A 24,855-nucleotide genomic window follows, 5' to 3' on the forward strand; every position below is an offset into this window, starting at 1 on the left:
TTCTAGGATTTTGATTTTAGGGGGGCTCAGCCCCCAATAAGGGTATGATTAAAAAAATATTATTTGACTGACTGTTGCTCATTTGCAGACCTACTCCCGCACGACAAGAAAAAATGTCGTATATCCATCTACAATGAAATATAAATTATTTTAGTTTTTTTTAGCTTTTTAGCCTTTATAATCAACAATACGGTTGGATATTCATAAAGTCACCCCATGAAAATTGATGTCATTTTAAGTATTTTAACTAACCAGCTAATATTCATTAAGAATATAGACAAACCATGTATTAATGTAATTGTCTATTGGCAATATGATTAATCTGTTCTATATTTATTTCTATTTATTAAAAATAACAACATGAATTATCAATTTGCCACTTCTATAAATCAAGTACAAATCTAGTATAAATAGTAAATCAAGAAAATCAAAAATCCCTTTACTCTACGCTTACTCTAATTTATGTATGACACTCCTCCTGATTCATTATTACTTAATACAAAACTATATTTAATAATACAAAACAAAATAACTCCACATTCTCTCTCTGGGCCATCTAACGTTAGTGCTTTCAGACAATGATGTGTGTCATTTCTGTGCATGGCTGCATAATGTAATGTCAAAATACATTATAATATGTCTGTAATTGTAAAAAGTAAATTAAAATAAATCATGATCGTTTTCTGAATCTAAAGTATGTTTTCATGGGTGTAAATCACTTCATTTTTGTAGGAATAAAAAACAACTATCACACAAGGGCTGAAGGTGAACGCAGCGAAACGTATTGGTATTGGATGAGAAACCGAGCCGTCCCGTGTGCTCCCAATGCTCCAGTAACATTACATTATGTAAACTGCAATGCATTTATGACAAAGAACTGCACCGATGCAGATGTAATATCATAGCATTAGCAATCTATCAATAAATGCACGCACACACGACACACACCTTGTGCTCTCTGATGTTCGCTCTGCTCGGCGCCCCTGCAGATTGAAATATGCGCTAAATCCAAGCAGACTCAGATAAGGGTAGGAGCCGAAACTTGACGCAGCTTGCCGCCGTTTCAGATGAGTTTTTTTAAAGGGGACTGAAGCGATCAAAAATTTATTAATCAAATATTTTTTTAGGGGGGCTGGGCAGAAGTTTAGGGGGGCTGAAGCCCCCCTAAAAAGGGCCTAGTGACGCCCCTGCTGCAAACCACACAGAACAATGTGTTTTATATGTATCAATGTATGTGTGTTGATGTTTTTGTGTTTCCTCTTCATATAGCTATCAGTGGCAGTATGTATTGGATTTCTGATGGCGTGGAGCCCATATGCTGTGGTATCGATGTGGGCAGCCTTTAGTGATCCAGACTTGGTACCTCCAGTAGCATTTGCCCTGGCAGCTATGTTTGCCAAGTCATCCACCCTCTACAACCCAATGGTCTACCTCGTCTTTAAGCCCAGCTTCCGAAAATCCCTCTGCCGGGATGCCACAAAATGCAAGAGAACATTCTGTCCCTGCATGTGCCAGACAGACAGCCAACAAAAAGCCACAGCAAGTCTTTCTAAACTGAACACAAAGGATAATTGTAACCACACATGGGTCTCTAATGGACTGAATGAGACCCACCAATCAAGCAGACATTGTCCAAAAAGACAAACAGGGCATTACCTAGACATCACACCCCAAAAGACAGCACGCATCCTGGTTTGCTCTACCCAAAGTGAGGTGGCAGTCAGCCAGCTCTCCATTGAGATGAACAGCGACTTCCTTTAGAGCAAGATAAACTAATCATAGAAAAAATGAAGGAAGGAAATAATAAAACCTTAATTTCTCTCTGTCCAATAATAAGGAAAATAAGTATGCTATAAAGCAGAGGTCTTCAACCCTGCTCCTGGAGACGCACTGTCCAGCAAAGTTTATTTCCAGCCTGCTTCAGCACACCTGCCTGTGATTTTTCAAGTGATCCTGAGGAGATGGATTGGCTGGTTAAAGTGTGTTTAATTAGGGTTGGAACTAAACTTTGAAGAGTTTAGCAGGATTGAAGGCCTTAACGTCTGTTTGCAAGAGGATATTACACCACTCAACTTGTTAAATAAGCAAAAAATACGGTCCCACTTTATATTAAGTGGCCTTAACTACTATGTACTTACATCAAAAAATAAGAACAATGTACTTATTGGGTTCATATTGAATTGAAAAACACTTTTGCTGCCTTTTGAGGTGGGATACAGGTAAAGTTAGGGAAAGCTTTGGTGGTACGGGTAGGTTTAAGGATAGGGGTAAGGGTTAAGGGATGGGTCAACAGTGTAATTATAAATGTTATTACAGAAATTAATTACAGATGTAATTACATGCAGGTGTTTTTTAATAAGTACAATGTAAAAATATGTATGTACACAATAAGTACATTGTATCAAATTATTAATTTAAAAGTAAGTACATAGTAGTTAAGGCCACTTAATATAAAGTGGGACCAAAAATACTTTTTGGCTACTTGATAACTCAGAATAAAAAAAGAAAAAAAGTTTTATTTGGTAGCAAAACTGAATGGCAAACTTGTACTTGACATACATGCCACCCTCAGAGGTGCCCAAAAATGAAAATTCAGTCATTATGTGCTCTTTCTAATTTCTTCCAAACCTGTACACATGCATTATTTTTCTACAAAACATAATAAAAAGGATATCAATGATGCACAAAAATCAATTATGTTTCATGATGTTATTGTTATTGGTCCAACATGACAGTATCCCTCAAAAAGAGCCAAATTTGACTTGAGCTACAATGTATCAATGAATAATGATTTAAATTTTAGTGTGTTTCTTGCACAAAGCTGTCACGTGGCTGTAAAAGACTTGAAATGCACAAGATATATGCTGTACTAAATTTATAGAGCTTTTTGATTTTTTTTTTTTTTTTTTTTTTTTTTTTTTTGGGTCACCATAAACTATAAAAAAAGAGCAGCATGAAGATTCTTCAAATTCTTAAAAACATTTGAAAAATAATAGCATACAGGTTTGGAAGGTGAAATAAAGATGGGCATAAATAATAACAGGTTTTTTTTTTTTTTTTTTTTTTTTTTTTAAGCAACTAGGTAACCTTTCATTCAGTTTTTTTGTAGCCAGTTACTGGTTTAAAAAAGCATGCTGTTTGTTTGTTTGTTTTTTAGTGAGAATTTTACCTCTCCTGACTTCAAATTCTCTTGGTGTATTGATAAATCTTTATTCCCATGACTTTTCCAGTGGGACATTGGTTATCAGTGCATGAGCTCACCACCGCCCATGCATTTATTTATGTATTTTTTTTTTTTAAATCAAGCCTCAAATGCAAGTAATTTATTATGGATAATAAATGTTAGATTTAATGATGGAATCTGTTGTTTCCACCTGTGAATGGAACTGAAAATGCACTATTATATTTAGTTGACTGAATTTAAGCTTATATATTTTGATATTTAAGTATAAAATGTTATATTCCCTAATGTACCCTTTATTTATTAATTCAAAGATTCAAATAAAAAAGTTAACAATGTTATTAAAGGTGCCCTAGAATCAAAAATTGAATTTACCTTGGCATAGTTGAATACAAGGCTAGGCTGAAAGGAAGAAACCAATACTGGTATGCTTCACCTCCAAAAGCAAACCTGAGGAATGGCCTGTGATGAGAAAGGATTGATATGTGGAAGTATGTGTCTTTGACATCTACTGTGACAAACCAGGATCTGATTTGAGTTACGATTAACTTCAGAGTTAACATTTTGAAACTGTATATCCTCAGACCAATTCAACTGTCGTAGATCTAATACATCCTACTTTGGATCATCCTTCTTTCTAGATTAGGAAAACATTCTATAGCCTCCTTTACCAAAAGAAACTTGACCTCTTGTTCCATCACCTGAGCCTGCTTGGCAAACCACTGTGGGTAAAATCTCAGTCTCTGGTGTTGTTCCAGTCTGTCTGGCAACCTGAAGTGGATGACTAGCAGGGAACAACTAATCAGGTTCTCTAAAACCCTCCTCAGAGGGGCGAGTCTCCCAATGCTGAAATGTCTCTGGGCAGTGGGCGGATACTGAGAAATGAGTTCAGTGGAAACTGCTGGGCCCCGAAGCACCGAAGGTGGTGGGGTTGGCAGAACGGCTCCCTGAGGGCACAGAGAAGTCTTAGCTGATTCCTTTTTAGGCCTTACTTACACTAGTGCACTTTTGTTTTAAAATTATGTTTTAAAATGAAAACGATCCCCTTCTATACTGCCGTTTCCACAAAGTTTCAGAAAATATCTCCGTCTACATTGCACAGCCGAAAACGCATGTCACATGACTGTTCATGCACATTGGGCATGCACATATAAGTGTAAACAGTTGCCTCTTGCATATACAGACAGCTGCAGTATTAAAATAAAGCTGAGATTAACAGCAATTCAATTCAATTCACATTTATTTGTATAGTGCTTTCACAATACATATCATTTCAAACAGCTTTACAGAGAATGCATGTCAACATTACAATTTAGAGAACTGCACAGTGACTGCTAAAAATTACAACAAAGCCAGCAAAGATTGCAGTTTAGTCTCCATATTATTGTTATATATATGGTCGTCAAGGATACGCAGAGCAAATGCGGGCAGCCACGCCATCATTTTCAAAAGTCTCCATTTTGGTCCGTTTATACTAAAACACAACCCGGCGTTTTCAGTCTAAAACGGAGTCTGCAGCAATTTTGAAAGTCTCTGTTTTTGAAGTTTGAAAACGCCATCGTAGTGTAAACGACAGGCATAACCATAAGAAAACGTATGCGTTTTAAAACAAAAATGCATTAGTGTAAACGGGGCCTCAGATTCAACTTGCCCCATGAAGATTTAGATCGATAGTGCTGCAGGTTTGGAAGGCAACACTCTGCGTTTGCTGTGCTCTGTGAGAAGCTGTTAGACCGTTGGGGGTGCTCCCACCCGTGGCCCCTGAAACCTGGGCACAGCGAGAGAAACATTTCTGGAATGTCGCTGCCTGTTTCTTTGCCTCCTGAAGCCTCTTAACAACTGAGGTGACAGTGTCGCCAAAGTGGCCAGAAGGGGACAGCTGGGAAGGATTTGTCTTTCTCTTTTATTCCTGACAAATTTAACCAAAGATTTCTCTACGTGGCCACCAGAGCTGCTTTTTTTTCACATTGCAGCAAAACAGACTTAAAATACTCATTTTTTGTCATAGGGACATAAGTATTATATAAATTGAAACTATAGAATATCTTCTTTTATTTGTATACAATCAGAGTAAAAACACAATGTTGTGCTTTTTTGCAAAATAAAGAAAACTAAAATGATGCATGATCTCTCGTCTCCCTCTGAACAAAGTCCAATCTGATAGTTCTTAGAAAATTAACTGTATCTTAGTGAATACTAATGACAAAAAATTAGACTTATGTCAAAAGAAACATTGAAATGTCAGGTTTTAAATCGTGCAAGTCAAATCGAAAACAAAAATTCTGTGTTTATGTAATCTGTATGAAAAGAGACACACGTCAGAAGTCTGTGTTTCAGCTCATTATCCGCTAATGCGGCCACGCCCATGGAGCCAGCGCTATTCAGAGGCAAATTCAGAGGCAATACAGGCATACATCATCTCAATCATGTATTTATTGTCTTGAAAAGTGTTTATCTGTATGTAAAAGCCATGGTTAACGACCTCTGGAAGACATGCCGTAATAATTTGTGGACTAAACGTGCACAGAGAGCGTCCTCCGGCTGCAAGTATGAATTGAAAACATCATTCCTGAAATGTCCTCTTCTTCTTTAAAATAATTTGTGGACTAAAGGTGTACAGAGCGCCCTCCGGCTGCAAGTATGAATTGAAAACACCAGCGCTCATAGTGATAACAATGAATATAGAATAAACTCTGTATAGAATGAAATCTGTATAGAAAATTGACATAAACATATGAGAATCCATCAATATTTCTCCAAATGTGCATGCTTTTAAACTAAAAACCTATAGTCAGACTCTTATAAAACATAAATTGTAACCATTGATCTCTAAGTACAGCGTCCCTGGGAACAAAGGTGATTGGACTGCGGGATGAAAATAACAGCGTTTCGACAACAAACACACTCTACAAACGCAACTCTTGCTCTTCTCCGTGGGAGCGCAACAAGACCACGCCCCCTTTTTTGTGTATTCCTGTGGGCGGAGGTTAGTCAAAAAACTGTTTTAGTGACGTCATTAAAGAAGGAAGTAGAGGGATGTAGTCCAAACTGGCTGTTCGATGTAGGCGACTTCTGTTAAATAAAATATCTCGCTTGGCATTGAACTTTGAGCTTTAAAATTTTACAGATTTTATTTATACTCTAACAACAACATTACACACTAACTAAAGTTTGAAACATGGGATCACGAAGAATGGGACCTTTAAAGAATATAATAGAATATAAAAAAGCACAAATGTCAGGGCATGTCAAAACTTCTTTAAGCCCCAAATCAGCCTCAGACTCCAGAGGGTTAAGCAGGTCAGCCTGGTATGCAAGACATGCTCCAGCCAACATACTGTATGCTGTATGTTGCTATGTATGTCAAATGAACAATAAATAGGACAGACAATTCAAAATTGATGAAGGCACAGAAGCTGACATTCTTTGATCAAGGTGTGTTTTATAGCTTCCTGATCATGACATTACATGCTACAGGATTTCGTTGACAAAAAGTTATGTTGGCTGTTTTATTGATTTGTCATGAAAGTAAAATCATACATTTTTGTGTAAGCAAATGTTATGAAAAAGTAAGTAAACCCCTTTTTTTTCATGTGGGCATATTGTCATTTGTCATTAAATGTCATGGACAGAATTGATGGGTGAAGGTTATAATTTATTTAATAACACAAAATTGCTTTGAAATCTTTATATAAATGACTAAAGAAATTGTATTGTCTTCTTTTGGAAAAATAAATAGACTCTTATATTTAGTAGCTGGTATTGTCTCCTTTTGGCAGAAACAATTTCATTCTCTCCAGAAATGTGGTCTGAAAACTCAATTTGAAAATTATTTTATGTTTAGAGCAATGGTTGATTTTAAATAACTTGGAAATGGTTGTAAATCCCTTTCTACTGTAGATTCATAAGTGTCAACAATCTTCCTTTTGAGTTGCTCAAGCAGTTCTTTTGATCATGGCATGATGATACTTCAATACTTATTACCAAACCAGACCTGTTTTTTGAGGCTTTATTTATAGATAATGTGGCCATCCTCTTTAATGATATTCTTGCACTTGATTCTACTAATTGAGAATCAAGTGTAGACTTCCAGTTGATTGTAACTGTAGGCCTTGATGTTAGTGATCTATGGAGCCCCACACATGACGTGGGGGAAAAAAAGTAGATCATGCCCACGATTTACTAATTTGTTCCTTCGTTTTATGTAAATTGTATGCACATTTTAATCATTACCTCCTAATAGGTTCTTTATTCATCTTCCGTACCTGCCTTCTTTGTGTAAGCTACTTCCGTTATAGATCCTGTCTTGCTATGCTGATTGGTAAGTCAATAGCTATCATCATCACTTTACAAAACAGAAAAATAATGCTATACTATAATTTAACATATTTTAAAACATTGTTTAGTACACCATACTATTTTATTCAGTAGAAATGTGTGAATACAGCAAATGGTGTAGTGTTTGTGCTACAAGGTTTTTGAAATAGAATCATTTCTATATCATTTCTATATATTCTTTCTCGTTCTGCACTATACAATTCAGTTTCAGATTTATTTATTTCCATACCCCTAAATCTCAAGTTCCAGCTCTGCACGTGTAGGTTATTTGTTTGTAAAATTATATTTTTTGTACTTATCTGCAATGTTAAGGAATTGTTGGTATTAAAGTGATGCGATGGCATACTTGGACCTTGACTGAGTTCATTTTCCTGTTTTCAGCGTGGATGCTTAGCTGAGAAATTTGTTAGCACAACATTGATGAAGAAGTAATTAAAAAAGCTTGAATATGAAAATGTAAGGCATTTATGTAACACCAGTTGTGCTGCCTTCTTTATTACTTTGAGGACTATTATTTTGAAGTCATTGTTTGAGTGTCACTGCCATCTAGTGAGCCATTTTGTTTAGTTAAAATAGGAAGCAGCCAGAGCACAGGCTTGAGAGATGGTGCATCTAATTTTTTTTTCTTTTTGCTGTTCCTGGGACACTATTTGCATGTAAGTGATTTAAAGTTATTATTTTCATATTAAGGACACTTATATGAACTATAGCATGCAAATTCATATTCTAAAAGTGTCATTGCTGCATTCAGAAATGTAATGTACCTACCAGCAGTTTGTTTTGTGTTTAGCCTTTTATTATTGTGTATGTATATTGATATGTGTATTTTGTATGTTCTGTATTTTCAGTTTTACAATATAAAGAGGAATTCCAATTAAATCAAGAAAAGTTACTCCTTGAGGCATCATTGGAGTTCTATCCCTTGTGTACGCTTACTGTCTAGCCTTGCAGAGCAACGCATCGCAAGGTCAGTACACTGGTAGAGGTTTACCTTTGCAGACAAAATGCTATATCTTTTTGTAATAGAAAGACTTGTAAATCATCGTTCCAAACAAGAGTTTCATCAAATGCATAATTTTATTAGACTATATTTTTGTCATTTAACATGCATTATGATTTTATATAATTACTTAAAGGGGTCATGGCATGAGAAATCAAAATTTTCTTTGCCTGGCATATAAGAGGTCTCTGTATCATTATTACATCCTGCAAATTCCATAACTTAAAACGTCCTCATCATCAATAAAAAACATTTACAGTGGGTACGGAAAGTATTCAGACCCCCTTAAATGTTTCACTCTTTGTTATATTGCAGCCATTTGCTAAAATCATTTAAGTTCATTTTTTTCCTCATTAATGTACACACAACACCCCATATTGACAGAAAAACACAGAATTGTTGACATTTTTGCAGATTTATTAAAAAAGAAAAACTGAAATATCACATGGTCCTAAGTATTCAGACCCTTTGCTGTGACACTCATATATTTAACTCAGGTGCTGTCCATTTCTTCAGATCACCCTTGAGATGGTTCTACACCTTCATTTGAGTCCAGCTGTGTTTGATTATACTGATTGGACTTGATTAGGAAAGCCACACACCTGTCTATATAAGACCTTACAGCTCACAGTGCATGTCAGAGCAAATGAGAATCATGAGGTCAAAGGAACTGCCTGAAGAGCTCAGAGACAGAACTGTGGCAAGGCACAGATCTGGCCAAGGTTACAAAAAAAATTCTGCTGCACTTAAGGTTCCTAAGAGCACAGTGGCCTCCATAATCCTTAAATGCAAGATGTTTGGGATGACCAGAACCCTTCCTAGAGCTGGCCGTCCGGCCAAACTGAGCTAGTGGGGGAGAAGAGCCTTGGTGAGAGAGGTAAGGAAGAACCCAAAGATCACTGTGGCTGAGCTCCAGAGATGCAGTTGGGAGATGGGAGAAAGTTGTAGAAAGTCAACCATCACTGCAGCCCTCCACCAGTCAGGACATTGTGGCAGAGTGGCCCGACGGAAGCCTCTCCTCAGTGCAAGACACATGAAAGCCCACATGGAGTTTGTTAAAAAAACACCTGAAGGACTGTGTCACACAGTATTTAAAAAATCCATGTTAAATAAGAACTTACTGGGCTTCAGTGGTTTTGTGTGATTTCATTAAAGCATACCAATGTAACATTTTTATTAATCTAATTTAAATTTGAATTTAAATAATGTAATTTATTACTCACCCTCATATCGTTCTACAGTCCTTAATTCATTTTCAGAACACAAATTAAGATATTTTTGATGAAATTCGATGGCTCAGTGAGGCCTCTATAGCCAGCAAGTTAATTTACACTTTCAGTGTCCAGAAGGGTACTAAAAACATATTTAACATCTCACAAACAGTTCATGTGAGTTTAGTGGTTCTACCTTAATTTATAAAGTGACGGTAATACTTTTTGTGTGCCAAAAAAAAACAAAACAATGACTTTTCAACAATATCTAGTGATGGCCGATTTTGAAAATACACCATATTGCCAAAAGTTTTGGAATGCCTGCCTTTACGTGCACATGAACTTTGACATCCAATTCTTAATCCATACGGTTTAATATGGAGTTGGCCCATCCTTTGCAGCTATAACAGCCTCAACTCTTCTGGGAAGACTTTACACAAGGTTTAGGACTGTATTTATGGGAATTTACCATTCTTCTATAAGCGCATTTGTGAGGTCAGACAGTGATTTTGGCAAAAAGGCCTGGCTCGCAGTCTCCGCTCTAATTCATCCCAAAGGTGTTCTATCGGGTTGAGGTCAGGACTCTGTGCAGGCCAGTCAGGTTCCTCCACACCAAACTCGCTCATCCATGTCTTTATGGACCTTGCTTTGTGCACTGGTGTGCAGTCCAGTTGGAACAAGAAGGGGCCATGCCCAAACTGTTTCACAAAGTTGGGAGCATGAAATTAAGAGATGGGAAAGCATTACGAGTTCCTTTCACTGGAACTAAGGGGCCAAGCCCAATCCCTGTAAAACAACCCCACACCATAATCCAGTCAAGCAAGTACCGTTCTCCTGGCAACCACCAAACCCAGACTCATCCATCAGAATGGCACACAGAGAAGCGTGATTCGTCACTCCAGAGAACACGTCTCCACTGCTCTAGAGTCCAGTATTTCAGTTCCTCCTGGTTTTCTGTTCCTTTGTCAGGTGTTGTTGTGTTTACGCTGTCCACCATGTTCACACTCATCAGTGCATAACCTTTGTTTATTTTGTTTAAATACATATCGTTTTCTTATTAGAAAATATTTGGAATATATCTTCATGGGGACTAAACATTACAATAATATCTAACAATATAACATCTGATATGATTTACTGTAAAATCGCATGACAGACCGAAGACTCTCATTTTGAATTAATCTATACCACTTTAAATTGTTGGAAACACTTTATTTGTCTTTGACCAGGTCTTTTGTTCAGGTTGATTGTTTTGTTTTGCTGAGCAGAACAACTTAGGTCAATGCATGAGTTATATGTGCATGGTTGTTTCTTTCACATATTTCGAACATACACTATATTGCCAAAAGTATTGGGACACTCCTCTAAATCATTAAATTCAGGTGTTCCAATCACTTCCATGGCCACAGGTGTATAAAATCAAGCACCTAGGCATGCAGACTGCTTCTACAAAGAATGGGTCGCTCTTTCCATGGCCGAGCAGCTCCATCCAAGCCTTACATCACCAAGTGCAATGCAAAGCGTCAGATGCAGTGGTGTAAAGCACGCCGCCGCATCTGACGCTTTGCATTGCACTTGGTGATGTAAGGCTTGGATGGAGCTGCTCGGCCATGGAAAGAGCGACCCATTCTTTGTAGAATGTTTGTAGAAGCAGTCTGCATGCCTAGGTGCTTGATTTTATACACCTGTGGCCATGGAAGTGATTGGAACACCTGAATTTAATGATTTAGAGGGGTGTCCCAATACTTTTGGCAATATAGTGTATGTTCGAAATATGTGAAAGAAACAACCATGCACATATAACTCATGCATTGACCTAAGTTGTACTGCTCAGCAAAACAAAACAATCAACCTGAACAAAAGACCTGGTCAAAGACAAATAAAGTGTTTCCAACAATTTAAAGTGGTATAGATTAATTCAAAATGAGAGTCTTCAGTTTGTCATGCGATTTTACAGTAAATCATATCAGATGTTATATTGTTAGATATTATTGTAATGTTTAGTCCCCATGAAGATATATTCCAAATATTTTCTAATAAGAAAAAGATATGTATTTTAACAAAATAAACAAAGGTTATGCACTGATGAGTGTGAGCATGGTGGACAGCGTAAAAACAACAACACCTGACAAAGGAACAGAAAACCAGGAGGAACTGAAATACAGTCATGCAGCAGGCTACTTAGCAGCTTTTTTTATGAAGGTTAATGTCCCTCCTCTGTCAGAGTTTAATGTTCTGTGTGTCTCTTCTATATGAAGTCAAAGAACTGAAAACATAATTTCACTTGTAACACAGTGCTATCTAACGCGCCACAGAAATGTGCATCCTCACTCCGTAAAAGTCCAACTGAGGAGGACAGGGGCTCTGGTGCAGGCAGGCTGATGTCTGACCAAGGCAGAGCCAGAGGGAAAACAGGAACCCGGTGGAGCTGTAAGGACAGTGGTATCGAGGGAGGGAGGAGCCAAGGTGCAGCTGACAGGTCGACAGACCGAGGTGGAGTGACGGGGTCACCAGCTGGAGGTGGAGCCAAGGGATCCACTTGCCCAAGTGATGCTGGAAACTGAAAGACCTGAGGCTTATCCATACAACAACAGAATGGTGTTAGAGGAGAAGTCGAGGAGCTGAAGGGAACCAGCAGAGGCCGAGCTGGTGGACTGGCTGAATCATTAAGTGGAGGTGGGAGAGGGAGGCTGGGTGGGATCAGTGATGATGACATCAGCTTTGTATAGGGTAACGAAACAGGCTTTCTGCTGGGCAGGACCATTGACGAAGACACAAAATATTTCGAGCTGGGTAGGACCAGCAGCGATGATTAAGAGATAGGAATCTTGGTGCTGGGCAGGACTACTGATGATGCCAACACAGAAGACTTATATTCTTATGATATTTATATTTTAGCTCACCCTCAGTAGTGGGATTGTGGTTGGGGTTTTCCTTCATTCCCTCTTTTCCAATAAAATTCAAACGGCGATACAGAGTGGTGATGGCTCACACACCTAGTCAGATTTACATTAGGGCTCGGGCTCCAGAGCGATGGTAGGCTCTGTCTTTGTCTCAGGTTCTGGCTCATTCATCGTGGCAGACATGAGCTCCCAGTCTGCGGTGGGTTCTTGCTTAATGTCTGTGCAAGAGGTTGATGGCTGGTTCTAGATTCAGCTCTGTGATGTCCACTGGAGGATTTTGGCCAGGCAGGTTTGGGACAAGTATAGCTGGTTTGGAGCGAGCTTCCTCCTCTACAGTGCATGGACAGCCACACACAGGGCATACTCGATATATTCAACTAATGAGCAGTTGTCATTCCTTACGAACATTATTTGGAGTAGTTCGTTGATACCTCACTCCAAAAGTGCATATTTACAGTGCACTCGTCCTAACATACCTGATGGCATAGTTCCAGGAAATCATCCACAAAACCCTCCAGTGGCCATCCTCCTTGTTGCAAGGACCAGAGTTGATATTCTGCATAGTCAATCTTCTTTTGCAGTTGGGTATTCTGTAACATTTAGTACTCAGGATGAAGAAGATAAGAGTCCAAAAGGTTTCTAATAACAAAAAGGTATTAATTTAAACAAAATAAACACAGGTAATCCACTGAGAAGGCAACGTGACAGTGTGAACAAAACAACATGACAATACCCAACAAAGGAATAGAAAACCAAGAGGAACTTAAATACACAGTGCCTATGAACTACAGACTACAGACAGTGTGCTCGTTAATGAATGTCCATGGTAAGAGATGACTGGTGGTAAACTAGAACAAAGTAAATGGTAACAAACTAAATGTCCATGAAAAGGAAACTAAAAACAAACAGAACATGACAATTATAACATATTAATGTAAAAATTACAACCTATACAGTACTAATGAAAACCAGAGGGAACAAAAAACGTAATGCAGTAATGTTTTTGGAATAACAATGCAGTAAGCACACCCCTGAACTATAGTTGAAGCACACTTTGGTTTTATTACAGCACTCTATTACACTCACATTTAAATAGGAGTCGTTTAGCTTGGAGCATCTTGACTTATTTTTCCTACTTTTGTTTGCAAAAATGTTACAGATCTGTTAAATTGTGAGGGCATCTCCTGCAAACTGCCTTCAGGTCCCCTCACAGGGGGGATTCAAGTCTGAGCTCTGACTGGGCCATTCCAAAGCACAGATTTTTCTTTGCTGAAGCCATTCTTTTGTTGATTTGTCTCTCCCCCATAGCCCCGACAGATGGAGAATATGGGTGATAGTTGTCACGTCACATGTATGGAGCAACCAGTACTTGCCAGAAAGAGCTGCAACTCTTTTAATGTTTGCTGTAGGCCTGTTGACAGCCTCCCTGACCAGTTTTTTCTTTGTCTTATCAATTTTGGAGGGATGCCCTGTTCTTGATGTTACTGTTGTGCCATACTTTCCTCACTTGTTGATGACTGTCTTCACTGTGTTCCATTGTCTATCCAATGTCTTGGACATTTGTTGTAGCCTTCACCTGAATTATACCATTCAATAATGAGATCCTGTTGATGCTTCATAAGCTCTTTGAGGCCCATGACTCTTGTAGTAGCATACAACCAATCTGATGTTTATGAACCAGTGTTTTTGAAATATTATTTGGTTGCATTTTACTTGGGCCTGTGGCTTAAAGGGGCTATGTTTTGCTTCCAACCTCATGCAACACAACATGGAAAGAGCTCCAAATGAAGTCAAATTACTCTGGTAATGTGTCATCAAATGATATTTAAGAATTAGATTCCTATCAGGATAAAGAAATGTAAAATGTGTGTAGCAATCTATTTTCAGTTGTTTAAAGGGCCTCTATTAAGCCAACTTACAGGTTCATCATTTTGTTTATGGAGTCTACTAGAAGACGTTTATGTCACGGAAATAAAAATGAGATCCACAAGCAAATGCAATCAATGAGTTTATTAGAAGTAGAAAACATTGCTTGGGTAATATGTCATCAAATGATGTTTAAGAATTAGATTCCTATCAAGATAAAGATCTTTAAAATGTGTGTAGCGATCTATTTTCAATTGTTTAAAGGGCTCCTATTATGCCAACTTAAGCCCGGGATACACTGCACGATTTTTTGCTGTCCCAGGTGAAAGATTGCCATCGTGAACGAATCATGGTGATTTCTGTGATCGTGGCTCTTAATCTGTGGTCCTATGCCGTACAGTGAAAGAGGTTCAAAGACGGCTGTATTCTCAGTCTTGCGACCAAAGATAGCCTACGATAATTTTCTGACAGTTTCAGAAATTCAGCATGATCATTGCACAGTGTGTTTGCTGCTAAGACCTACATCTATTGACCAGCCAATAAAAATGCGACATGAAATCAATACGACATGGTGCTAAACCTTAAAACTGCTGACCTCAAGTTCTTCTTTTCTTCCCTTCTTCTTTTGCCGCTTCCTGTTTTTTCAGCACACAAAAAAACTAAAACTGCCAAAGTGTGATTCAACATGTTCCTTTTGTTTACCACTAGCACATGCTGATGACGTTTTATTCTTCTATAGAAACTTGCATCATAGCCTATGAGTCAATAGGTGTCATCATCGTACAGTCTACAAGCATGTCATACCCAAGTTTAATAGATCCATGTCACATAGTGTGATTTGTAATGATCTTATAGGATTGCTAAAATCATGCAGTGTATCGCAGGCTTTACAGGTTCATCATTTTGTTTATGGGGTCTGCTAGAGGATGTTTATGTCACGGCAATAAAAATGGGATCCACAAGCAAATTCAATCAATGAGTTTATTAATAATAGAAAATATGAACACAGTAGAGAGATGGTCATATGTTGCAGATTGCAGGTGGGAGCTGACAGGCTTTGGCACATACTGCAGTGGGCTGGATATCAAACGGTAAATCCAGAGAGAATCCAAGAGCTGCAGGTAATCCAACATATGCGAGAGGCTAAACAAAACTGAAACAGGAACTAGACAGGACAGCAACAGAAATGGCAGACATGAACCAAACAATGATCTGACAAAGACCGACTGCAACACAAGGGATTGTAGCTGTCACAGGTAAAGGTTTTCTTTCTAAATATTTTGTTTATTTACTTTGTGAAAGGGTGTTTTGTGTATTACTAGTGTTGTGTAATGTATTAAGAATGTTCATTTGGAAATTGTATTTTGAGTATTGTGATACTTTGGTTATAGTCTGGGTTTGGCAAAAATACATGAACATGTATTTTAAAATAAAATACCAAATACCTTAGTTTTAAATGTATCAAAATAAACTACAAAATACAGCAGCCACACCATGTATCAAAATAAACTACTGTATTTTTGTATTTTAAAAATAGTAAAAAATACTTTTACAAGGGAATATGAAATTTCTTTGCAAACCTTCCATCAATTGGAATTTTTAATCGATCCCTTCACCATTACACTGACTCAGTTGATTAAAGGTGCCCTAGAACCAGTTTTTACAGATGTAATATAAGTCTAAGGTGTCCCCTGAATGTGTCTAAGTTTCAGCTCAAAATACCCCATAGATTTTTTGGGGCATCATTAACTATGCACCGATTCAGGTTGCGGCCCCTTCAAATCCTTGCCCCCCAAGCTCTCGACTATAATACAGTGCATTTACAAAGTTCACACAGCTAATATAACCCTCAAATGGATCTTTACAAGATGTTCGTCATGCATACTGCATGCATGCGTCGGATCATGTGAGTATAATATTTATTTGGATGTATACATTTGATTCTGAATGAGTTTGATAGTGCTCCGTGGCTAAAGCTAACATTACACACTGTTGGAGAGATTTATAAAGAATGAAGTTGTTTATGAATTATACAGACTGCAAGTGTTTAAAAATGAAAATAGCGACGACTCTCTTGTCTCCGTGAATACAGTAAGAAACAATGGTAACTTTAACCACATTTAACAGTACATTAGCAACATACTAGCGAAACATTTATAAAGACAATTTACAAATATCACTAAAAATATCAGTCTGTGTCATGATTCACCTGCTCTTCGGAGGTCTTTTAAACAATGAGATTTACACAAGAAGGAGGAAACAATGGTGTTTGAGACTCACTGTATGTCATTTCCATGTATTGAACTCTTGTTATTCAACTATGCCAAGGTAAATTAAATTTTTGATTCTAGGGCACCTTTAAAGGTGCAATATGTAATATTTTTGCCGTAAAATATCCAAAAACCACTAGGCCAGTGTTATATATTTTGTTCACTTGAGTACTTACAATATCCCAAATGTTTCCAGCTATTTGTAAATTGTGAGAAAATTGCAATTTTAACCAAGGCTCCGGGACGTGTGAGGAGTCGCCTGTCAATTGCATCATACCCGCGTTACCCTCAGTTTCCGGTTCTATTTTGTAAAAACCATGGAAACACCAAAGATGCTTTAATATTTACATAGACAAGGGAACAACTGTTTTGATATATTTATAGACAGAAAATTAATTGTTGTTATATAGCTCAACACGTTTAGTCTTTTTTTTCGATTTAACATGCCTCAGAGAAAAACACTATTTTGAGAAGTAGCTAACATAGCATAATTTTCTCCATCATACAATATGTTTTAAAATTAATTGCATGGCATTTATCAACACAAGCCATCCAATATTCAATATGATATTCTAAAATCGATCTATCTTACTGCAGTGTGTAACAGTGTCTCACAGCAGCTGCCGAGCGAACGCACAGAGTAACATTATAACATAATTTTCAACACACTCAAATGTATCTAATAATAAACAGAGCTGCATTACCTCATACTCATGACCGGAAAAGCGGAAGCAGCGCCAGCGACTGTGTCATAAAAGTTCTGCTGCTCATGAGGTGTGTGTTGCGCAATCGCTCCAGCGGCCTCGTTCAGCTCCCACAACACTCGGTCCTGCTCTGCTTCATACTACAGTAACGTTAATAATCTCATCCATGAACATGAGTTTTTCCCGACTCCAATCCCTATTCTTTTGCATCGTCCGTTGAGAGACCACATGTCCCAAGATTCCGCTCTAAAACTCAACTCGTCATCAAGCAACCTTTGTTTTGAATAGGCTTCTAGCGACCTCTAGCGGACAAAATTTTTACATATTGTACCTTTAAAACTGCAGTCCGCAACCTTTTTTTGGTTAAAAAAATGATCCAAAATCAATTTTTTAACAAGTACATAACCAGCTAGTGTTTAAAACCATCTAATTTTCTTGTCTCGATTCACAACGGTAAGCTTGTAATAATGTTTTATAATAAGAGTGACATGGCGGATTTCTGCGGGAAATTTGAGCATGCAGCAGTTCCTCTGTGTGTCATTACGTCACGTCCTTAAATAGAAAGGAAGGAGTCCTGTTCAGTCAGTTTAATCACGTGAGGATGCTGCTTGTAGTGGATCGTTTATAGCCTTTTCAAACAGCAGCTTAAATAATTAAACTTATTTTGATGGCGGATTGTAACCCAGAAACATCCAAATGACAATCATCAGTGACAACTGGAGATTCACCTGTAGTCAAAAAGCAAAAGACTTTGGACTGTGGAGTAGCTACAGAAATTGAAATCTACAGGTAACGCTAATATTTACATTTACATTTATTCATTTGGCAGACGCTTTTATCCAAAGCGACTTACAGGTGAGGAATACAACAAGCGAGTCGTCATGACGAGGCAAATAGACAAGAAGTGCTCACAATAAAAGTTATAGGCAGTGCTCAGAGTATCATAAGCTACAATAGAGAGGATAAGATACACATAGTCACGAAATATACGCAATATACACATAATATACACATAGTCACGCAATGCTGATGTTGTTAACATTAACAATTTGAGAACAATATAACAGTAATAATAATTTGCACGGTTTGGCATGATCCGAGCTAAGTGATCGTTAGATTTAATCACTATTGGCAGCGTGATTTATTGTAGGCCTAATGCTTTTCCCCTCAGTTGGTCGGAACAAAAGTGGCAGACATGTTACTTACTTGTTCAGATGATATTTTTCAGTGAAAATTCTTATATTGGTCATACTTTCAAGACGTAGAATCTGTGATTCTGAAGTTCAGTATCCACACCGGTGCGGTGACTGACATCAAGCATTAGATTCATCTGCGCTGATGAGCTGGATGCACAATGCACGTACAGATAACTGTTCCGCATATGACTGCAATTGCAGGTTTTAAACAAGATTGAGATGGAGACAAAGAGGAAAAATCGCGGACTGCAGCTTTAAATAAACAGTGTTTAAAAGCAACAGCTTTTCTCTGCCCGAGTCATCCAATAAATCTGATATATGCAACCAGTTAAAGGCACAAATATGTAGGATTTTTAGATTAAAATATCCAAAAACCACTAGAACAGTGTTATATCTTTTGTTGACTTATGTTCTTTCACTATCCCAAATGTTTCCAAGAATGTTTAAATCAAAGGAAATAAGCAATTTTAACCAGGACACAGACTGTGTCCGTGTGTCGCGTATTAATGACATCATTACCCTTGATTTACGATTTTATTTCGTTGAAACCATGGAAACATTAAAGACACTTTAGTACTGTATATTATGAGTTTTATTAGACAGGGGAGCAACTGTTTGGATACATTCATCGACAGAAAACTCATCATGTTATATCGCTTAACAAATTAAGGGCCAGATTTACTAAATGAGGCAAATTAGCATGAGAGTGTAATTCCACAAATGTGTAGATGGGAGTGGCAAGTTTTGCATGTGATCTACTGCTGACACGCAAATTAAAAAACACAGAGACACAAATCATTTACATAATGACTAATACAATCTACCAAGAGCAATGCAAATTACGTTGGGTCGCAAATAAATAGAGCTGATGCTCTCATCAGGTGCGGATCGACACAGGCACAACTTAACGTGTAATCTGACAAACACGTATACATCAGTGGCGTGCGGTCCATATAAGCTGTGAATACTCTGCATACCCAAACCACTCGTGGACTCGGCAATTAATATTAACATTATAAATTACTATTGAATCCCTTGTTTGATGTGTACCAAAGCCTACATTATTGGTAATGCGTATGTAACTGTCCGTAATTTATTTATTTGCCAAACTACAGTAATTTTCTTTAAATCTGCCAGATACAGAGACTTCCGGGTAAGCTGATCTACAGCAGCTTTTGCGCCTTCGCGCTTTTGTTGCGGAGCGTCATCATTGTCCCGCGTTCTCATTGGTTTGCTGGTCTATGCGAGTTTACATGGACAGGATAAGCTATGAGGACCGCTCACCCAAGAGGAAAAATCACTGAAAAACACATTTTATTTGATACTAAAAAAAAAATCATAACTTACACTATTTTCATAGTATTTAATTTTCTCCACAAGGAAATTAGCCTAATTTCTGAATGGAAACTGAAAACAAAATAAATTGTTTAAGACAGTCCTACTGTAACTATCAGAGGATGTTAATCAATAGTTTGTGCGTTTGTTAAAGTCATCAGTTTGCATAATTTCATCTTATTTTTTAAAGAATACTGATATTTGTATTTTTATAGCCTACTTATTTTATTATAATTACATTCTAGTTTTTATTTATGATATACTGCTAATACTAATTATACTATATGCCTACTTATTTTTAATTATTATTTTAAAAATGGCATGAATTTGATGCAAACAATAGATCTACATAATATTCACATACGCAGTTCACAGGGGGCATAATGTATTAGCCCTAAAGTTACAGCGTTAAATAATGTTTAAACCTATAACTATTTACATAGATAACATTTAAACCAACATTTTTATCTCCCAATTAAGACTTTATAACTCACAACTTCGAGTTTATATCACAATTTTGAGAAAAAAAAAGTCAGAATTGCAGGATATAAACTAGTTTTGAAAAAGAAAAAGAATCACAGGACATAATCAAATTTTTATTTAAAGTGCGAGAAAAAGCTTTTTAAAATAAGATGTGAGTGTATTTCTCTGCTGTCAACTTTAAAACTTGCATATGCACTTAAAGGTGCTAAAGAGGATGTTTTGTTTTATACATTTTTGCAATATTACTTGAAACTGTCTTTACTAACTGATAAAATACTATTTATACGATGCACTGAAAGGAATAATATTAATATACATCATCTGTGCATGAGGTAGGGCATTAAAAACATCAGCCAATCGTTTACGCGATCATCGCAAAAAACGATTGGCCCTCTGGCTTGTCAATCACTGCCGTGATGTTCCTTGTGAGAAATGAGTGCGGCTGCGCGCTCCAGTAACTTTCCACACTCCACAGGCGCCGCATACAATGTTTGTATGCGGAGACAGGAGTAACAACTGCAGATTATGAGTTACCTGCGGTGAGTCTGATATAATGAATCCACTAAGACGACACAGTGAATGCCGGTGGTAAACACTCGTGTTCCAATACTCGTGCACAAGTTTTGGGAGGCGTTCCCTTGAAATGAGCTGTGAAGGAGGGGGGTTGTTCTTACGCATGCGCTCATTTAAAAAAACTCAGTAACAGTCTTTGGTTTCTCAGTCAACGAAAAGATCCTCTTTAGCACCTTTAATATTAAACAGTTTTACTGTTGGACTTTTATTGTTCTGATAAACTTGCTCTGATGTTTCAGACATTTGGACATTAATTACAAAATGAATAATTTGGCTTTCATAAATTTGACTGGATACATTTAATTCTTTAATATGTCCTGACTCTGTTGAAGGGCTTGTCGTCATGTCAGAGTGAGCTCTGCAAAGATGTTTTAATAATGAAACTGGGAAAATTTAGGTTTTGACTATCAGAGAGTGCATGTAGTTATACTTCCAATAATGCAGAATCATCTTTCTTGTTTGTCTGAAATATTTTGAAAAGTTTGAAATCCGTAAGATTTTTTAATGTTTTTGGTGTCTCTTCTGCTCACTGAGACTGCATTTATTTAATCAAAATTACAGTAAAATATTAATACTGTGAACTATTACAATGTAAACTAATTGAATATATTTTAAAATGTAATTTATTTCTGTGTTGGCAAAGCTGAAGTTACAGCATCATTACTCCAGTCTTCAGTGTCACATGATCCTTCAGAAATCATTATCACTAATATGCTGACTTGATGCTCAAGAAACATTTATGATTATTATCAATGTTGAAACCAAATGTGTACAATTTCTTTTTCAGGATTCTTTGATGAATAGAAAGTTCAAAAGAACAGCATTATTGTGAAATATTTTGTAACATTATAAATGTCTTTACTGTCACTTTTGTTCAATATAATGCATACTTGCTGAATAAAAGTATTAATTTCTTTCAAAAAAAAATTAAAAATAAAATCTTACTGACCCCAAACTTTTCACTGCTGTTCTTTTGAACTTTCTATTCATCAAAGAATACTGAAAGAAATGTACACAACTGTTTTTTTTTTTTTTTTTGTATTTTGTGTTTTTTGTACATTGATAATAATCGTAAATGTTTCTTGAGCATCAAATCAGCATATTAGAATGATTTCTGATGGATCATGTGACACCAAAGCCTGGATTAATGATGCTGAAAATTCAGCTTTGCCAACACAGAAATAAATTACATTGTAAAATATATTAGAACAAAAAACAACTATTTAAAATTGTAATAATAGTTCACAATGTTACTATTTTTATTGTATTTTTTTATTAAATATTAGTTATCATAAGAGACTTCTTTCAAAAACATTATAAAATCTTACCAATCCCAAACTTTTGAAATGCAGTGTCTTGTGTCTTGTTTTAATTAGGCAGCGACTGCAATTTTGCAATCAATTCCAAAATCAGTGTTGGGGTAACGCATTACAAGTAACTTGAGTTACGTAATCAGATTGAGTTAATTTTTCAAGTAACTAGTAAGGTTACGCATTACTTTTTCAATTTACAATAAAATATCTAAGCTACTTTTTCAAATAAGTAACTCAAGTTACTTTTTCACATTTGTTGACTGACAGCTCTCCTGTCTCCATGTAGAGAAATAAAGTGCAGAGGTGTTGTGTGCAATGTGTAAACATGATGCTAATTGTAGTTCTTGCCTAAATGTGAACATGCATTTAGTCATCTCACTTGCACAAAAACATTCATTATTCTTCAAAATGAATAAAAACAGTGAAATGCAATCTCAGAATTTTACGCAAACCTGTAATAATGAACCATATTAAATTACACAAATATACTTGATGTATTTAATCTCACTTTATTAATCAGTGTCTTTGCTGCTGACCTTCAATGATCTAATTCAACCATACTAATAGATTACTTTAGATTAGATTTAGAAATAAGAGTATTGAACTTCCTTTTCCTTTATCCTATTCTTCTTTAATCCATCATGGCAGCACAGCTGAAATGTTTGAGCTGCGACCTCTACTCTACAGGTGTAAATATGCATTTCCTTCAGCCTGAGGCTTATTCTTTTCACTTTTGGTGACCTCAGTCATTTCCCACAAGACATTTCCCAATCGAACCCACAACCTTCGGGTTATCAGTCTGACTCTCTAACCATTATGCCTCGACTGTTCAACAATGAGTGGAAGGGCAAAATAATTATTATTTGCCACAATCATTTACTGGCTGCCTCCACCCTTTCATGGATTAACTGAGCAAGGAGGTCCTACTGGTACCAGATAACTAGCATATACAGTCAGAAACACTTCTCCCAGATGCCGTAGATGGAAAAAGATGAATGAGGATCTTCAACAAAATGTATCAGCTCATCTTGATGAAATTAAAGGTGCTCTAAGTGATCCTGGGTGGAGTAACTTCCTGTTGACGTTCGAAGTGTTGTCAAACAAAACAGAGGCTAGCTAGACCCTCCCTCCTCCTCCCCCTCCCCTCCGTGCTTCCTGAAACAGTCATGAATGCGCATTTAAAATCATTCTTGTCGGTTATTGGCTGGAGCATGTTTATTATGATTCGTGGTCCAGGCTGCACCAGTTTGTTTTTGTTGCCGTTTTCGGAGCTTGTGGCGACTACAGAGACCACGTTTTTTTACAGTGTGTTCAGGGGACAGGCAGCTAGCGGATAGTGAGGAGATGTTTGCTGTATGTGACAAAAAAAGTTTTGGCCTAAAAACGTGTGACATCACTTAGAGCACCTTTAAGAAGGAAGACACATGCAAATGACGAATTTAAAACAATTCTACTTGAAATTAGTACTTGCATCTCTGACAAAATAGGAAGGGATATGCCTCATGATTTTTTTTCAGGTTTGTCATGTTTTTTTCACCATGTCCCTAGGGGCTGGATCAGATCAGTGGAAATCTGGGGCCATATTCACAAAACATTTTATCTTACCACTAAGAGTTCTCCTAAATAGCAGTAAAAGTTCTTAGCTAAGAGTTTTCTCTTAAAACCTATTCACAAAGCTGCTGAGACAAACTTTTACTAAGGAAGAGACTGAAGTCTTAAGCTAAGAGTAAGGGCAGGGTTGACCTCGTTGCTATGGAGTATACACACAGTGATTGGCTGATGTGGGAGGAGTCAGCGATTTAATCATAGAAATATTGTAGAATGAGGTGTCATGTTTCCACATTAAAATAAAGGTTTTAAAATACAAATGTTGCCCTATTCAAATAAATATTTTTTAATAAAAATGCTGCCATAGTCAAAATAAAATGTTGCCATTGTTGCCATAAAGGTTTTAAAATGTAGGCTAAGTGTCACTAATTAAACTAGTATATACATGCAGTTAATTGTCCACCTCTTGGATGTCTGCATCTCAAGAGAATGCAGAATTCAAGTGACAAATTATGTTTTATAAACAAAGTTTGGGAGAAACACATTCAAAGGGTCTTTCTTATCAGCTCGAGAGGAGGAATATACAGGTGCTGGTCATATAATTAGAATATCGTGAAAAAGTTTTTTTTTATTGTAAATTATTTTAAAAAATGAAACTTTCATTTATACTAGATTCCCTACATGTAAAGTAAAACATTTCAAAAGTTTTTGTTGATTAGAGCGTACAGCTAATGAAAGTCCAAAATCCAGTATCTCAAAATATTAGAATATTTACAATTGAGTTTCATTAAATGACCATCCCTACAGTATAAATTCCGGGTATCTCTTGTTCTTTGAAACCACATTAATGGGGAAGACTGCTGACTTGGCAGTGGTCCAGGAGACAATCACTGACACCCTCCACAAAGAGAGTAAGTCACAGATGGTCATTACT

At 36.9% G+C, this 24,855-nt stretch overlaps 1 protein-coding gene across 1 annotated transcript in view; it reads left to right on the forward strand.

Annotated features, from left to right (window-relative positions):
- Positions 1 to 1,761, forward strand: part of opn7b (opsin 7, group member b) — a 101,063-nt gene extending 99,302 nt beyond the window's left edge. Inside the window, exon 5 of the mRNA XM_067372122.1 lies at positions 1,270 to 1,761. Coding sequence (XP_067228223.1) covers positions 1,270 to 1,761 — 492 coding nt within the window. The remainder of the gene's footprint in view (positions 1 to 1,269) is intronic.
- Positions 1,762 to 24,855: the final 23,094 nt, after the last annotated feature.

The sequence above is a fragment of the Chanodichthys erythropterus genome, chromosome 20 (genome assembly GCF_024489055.1).
Source record: "Chanodichthys erythropterus isolate Z2021 chromosome 20, ASM2448905v1, whole genome shotgun sequence".
NCBI lineage: Eukaryota > Metazoa > Chordata > Actinopteri > Cypriniformes > Xenocyprididae > Chanodichthys > Chanodichthys erythropterus.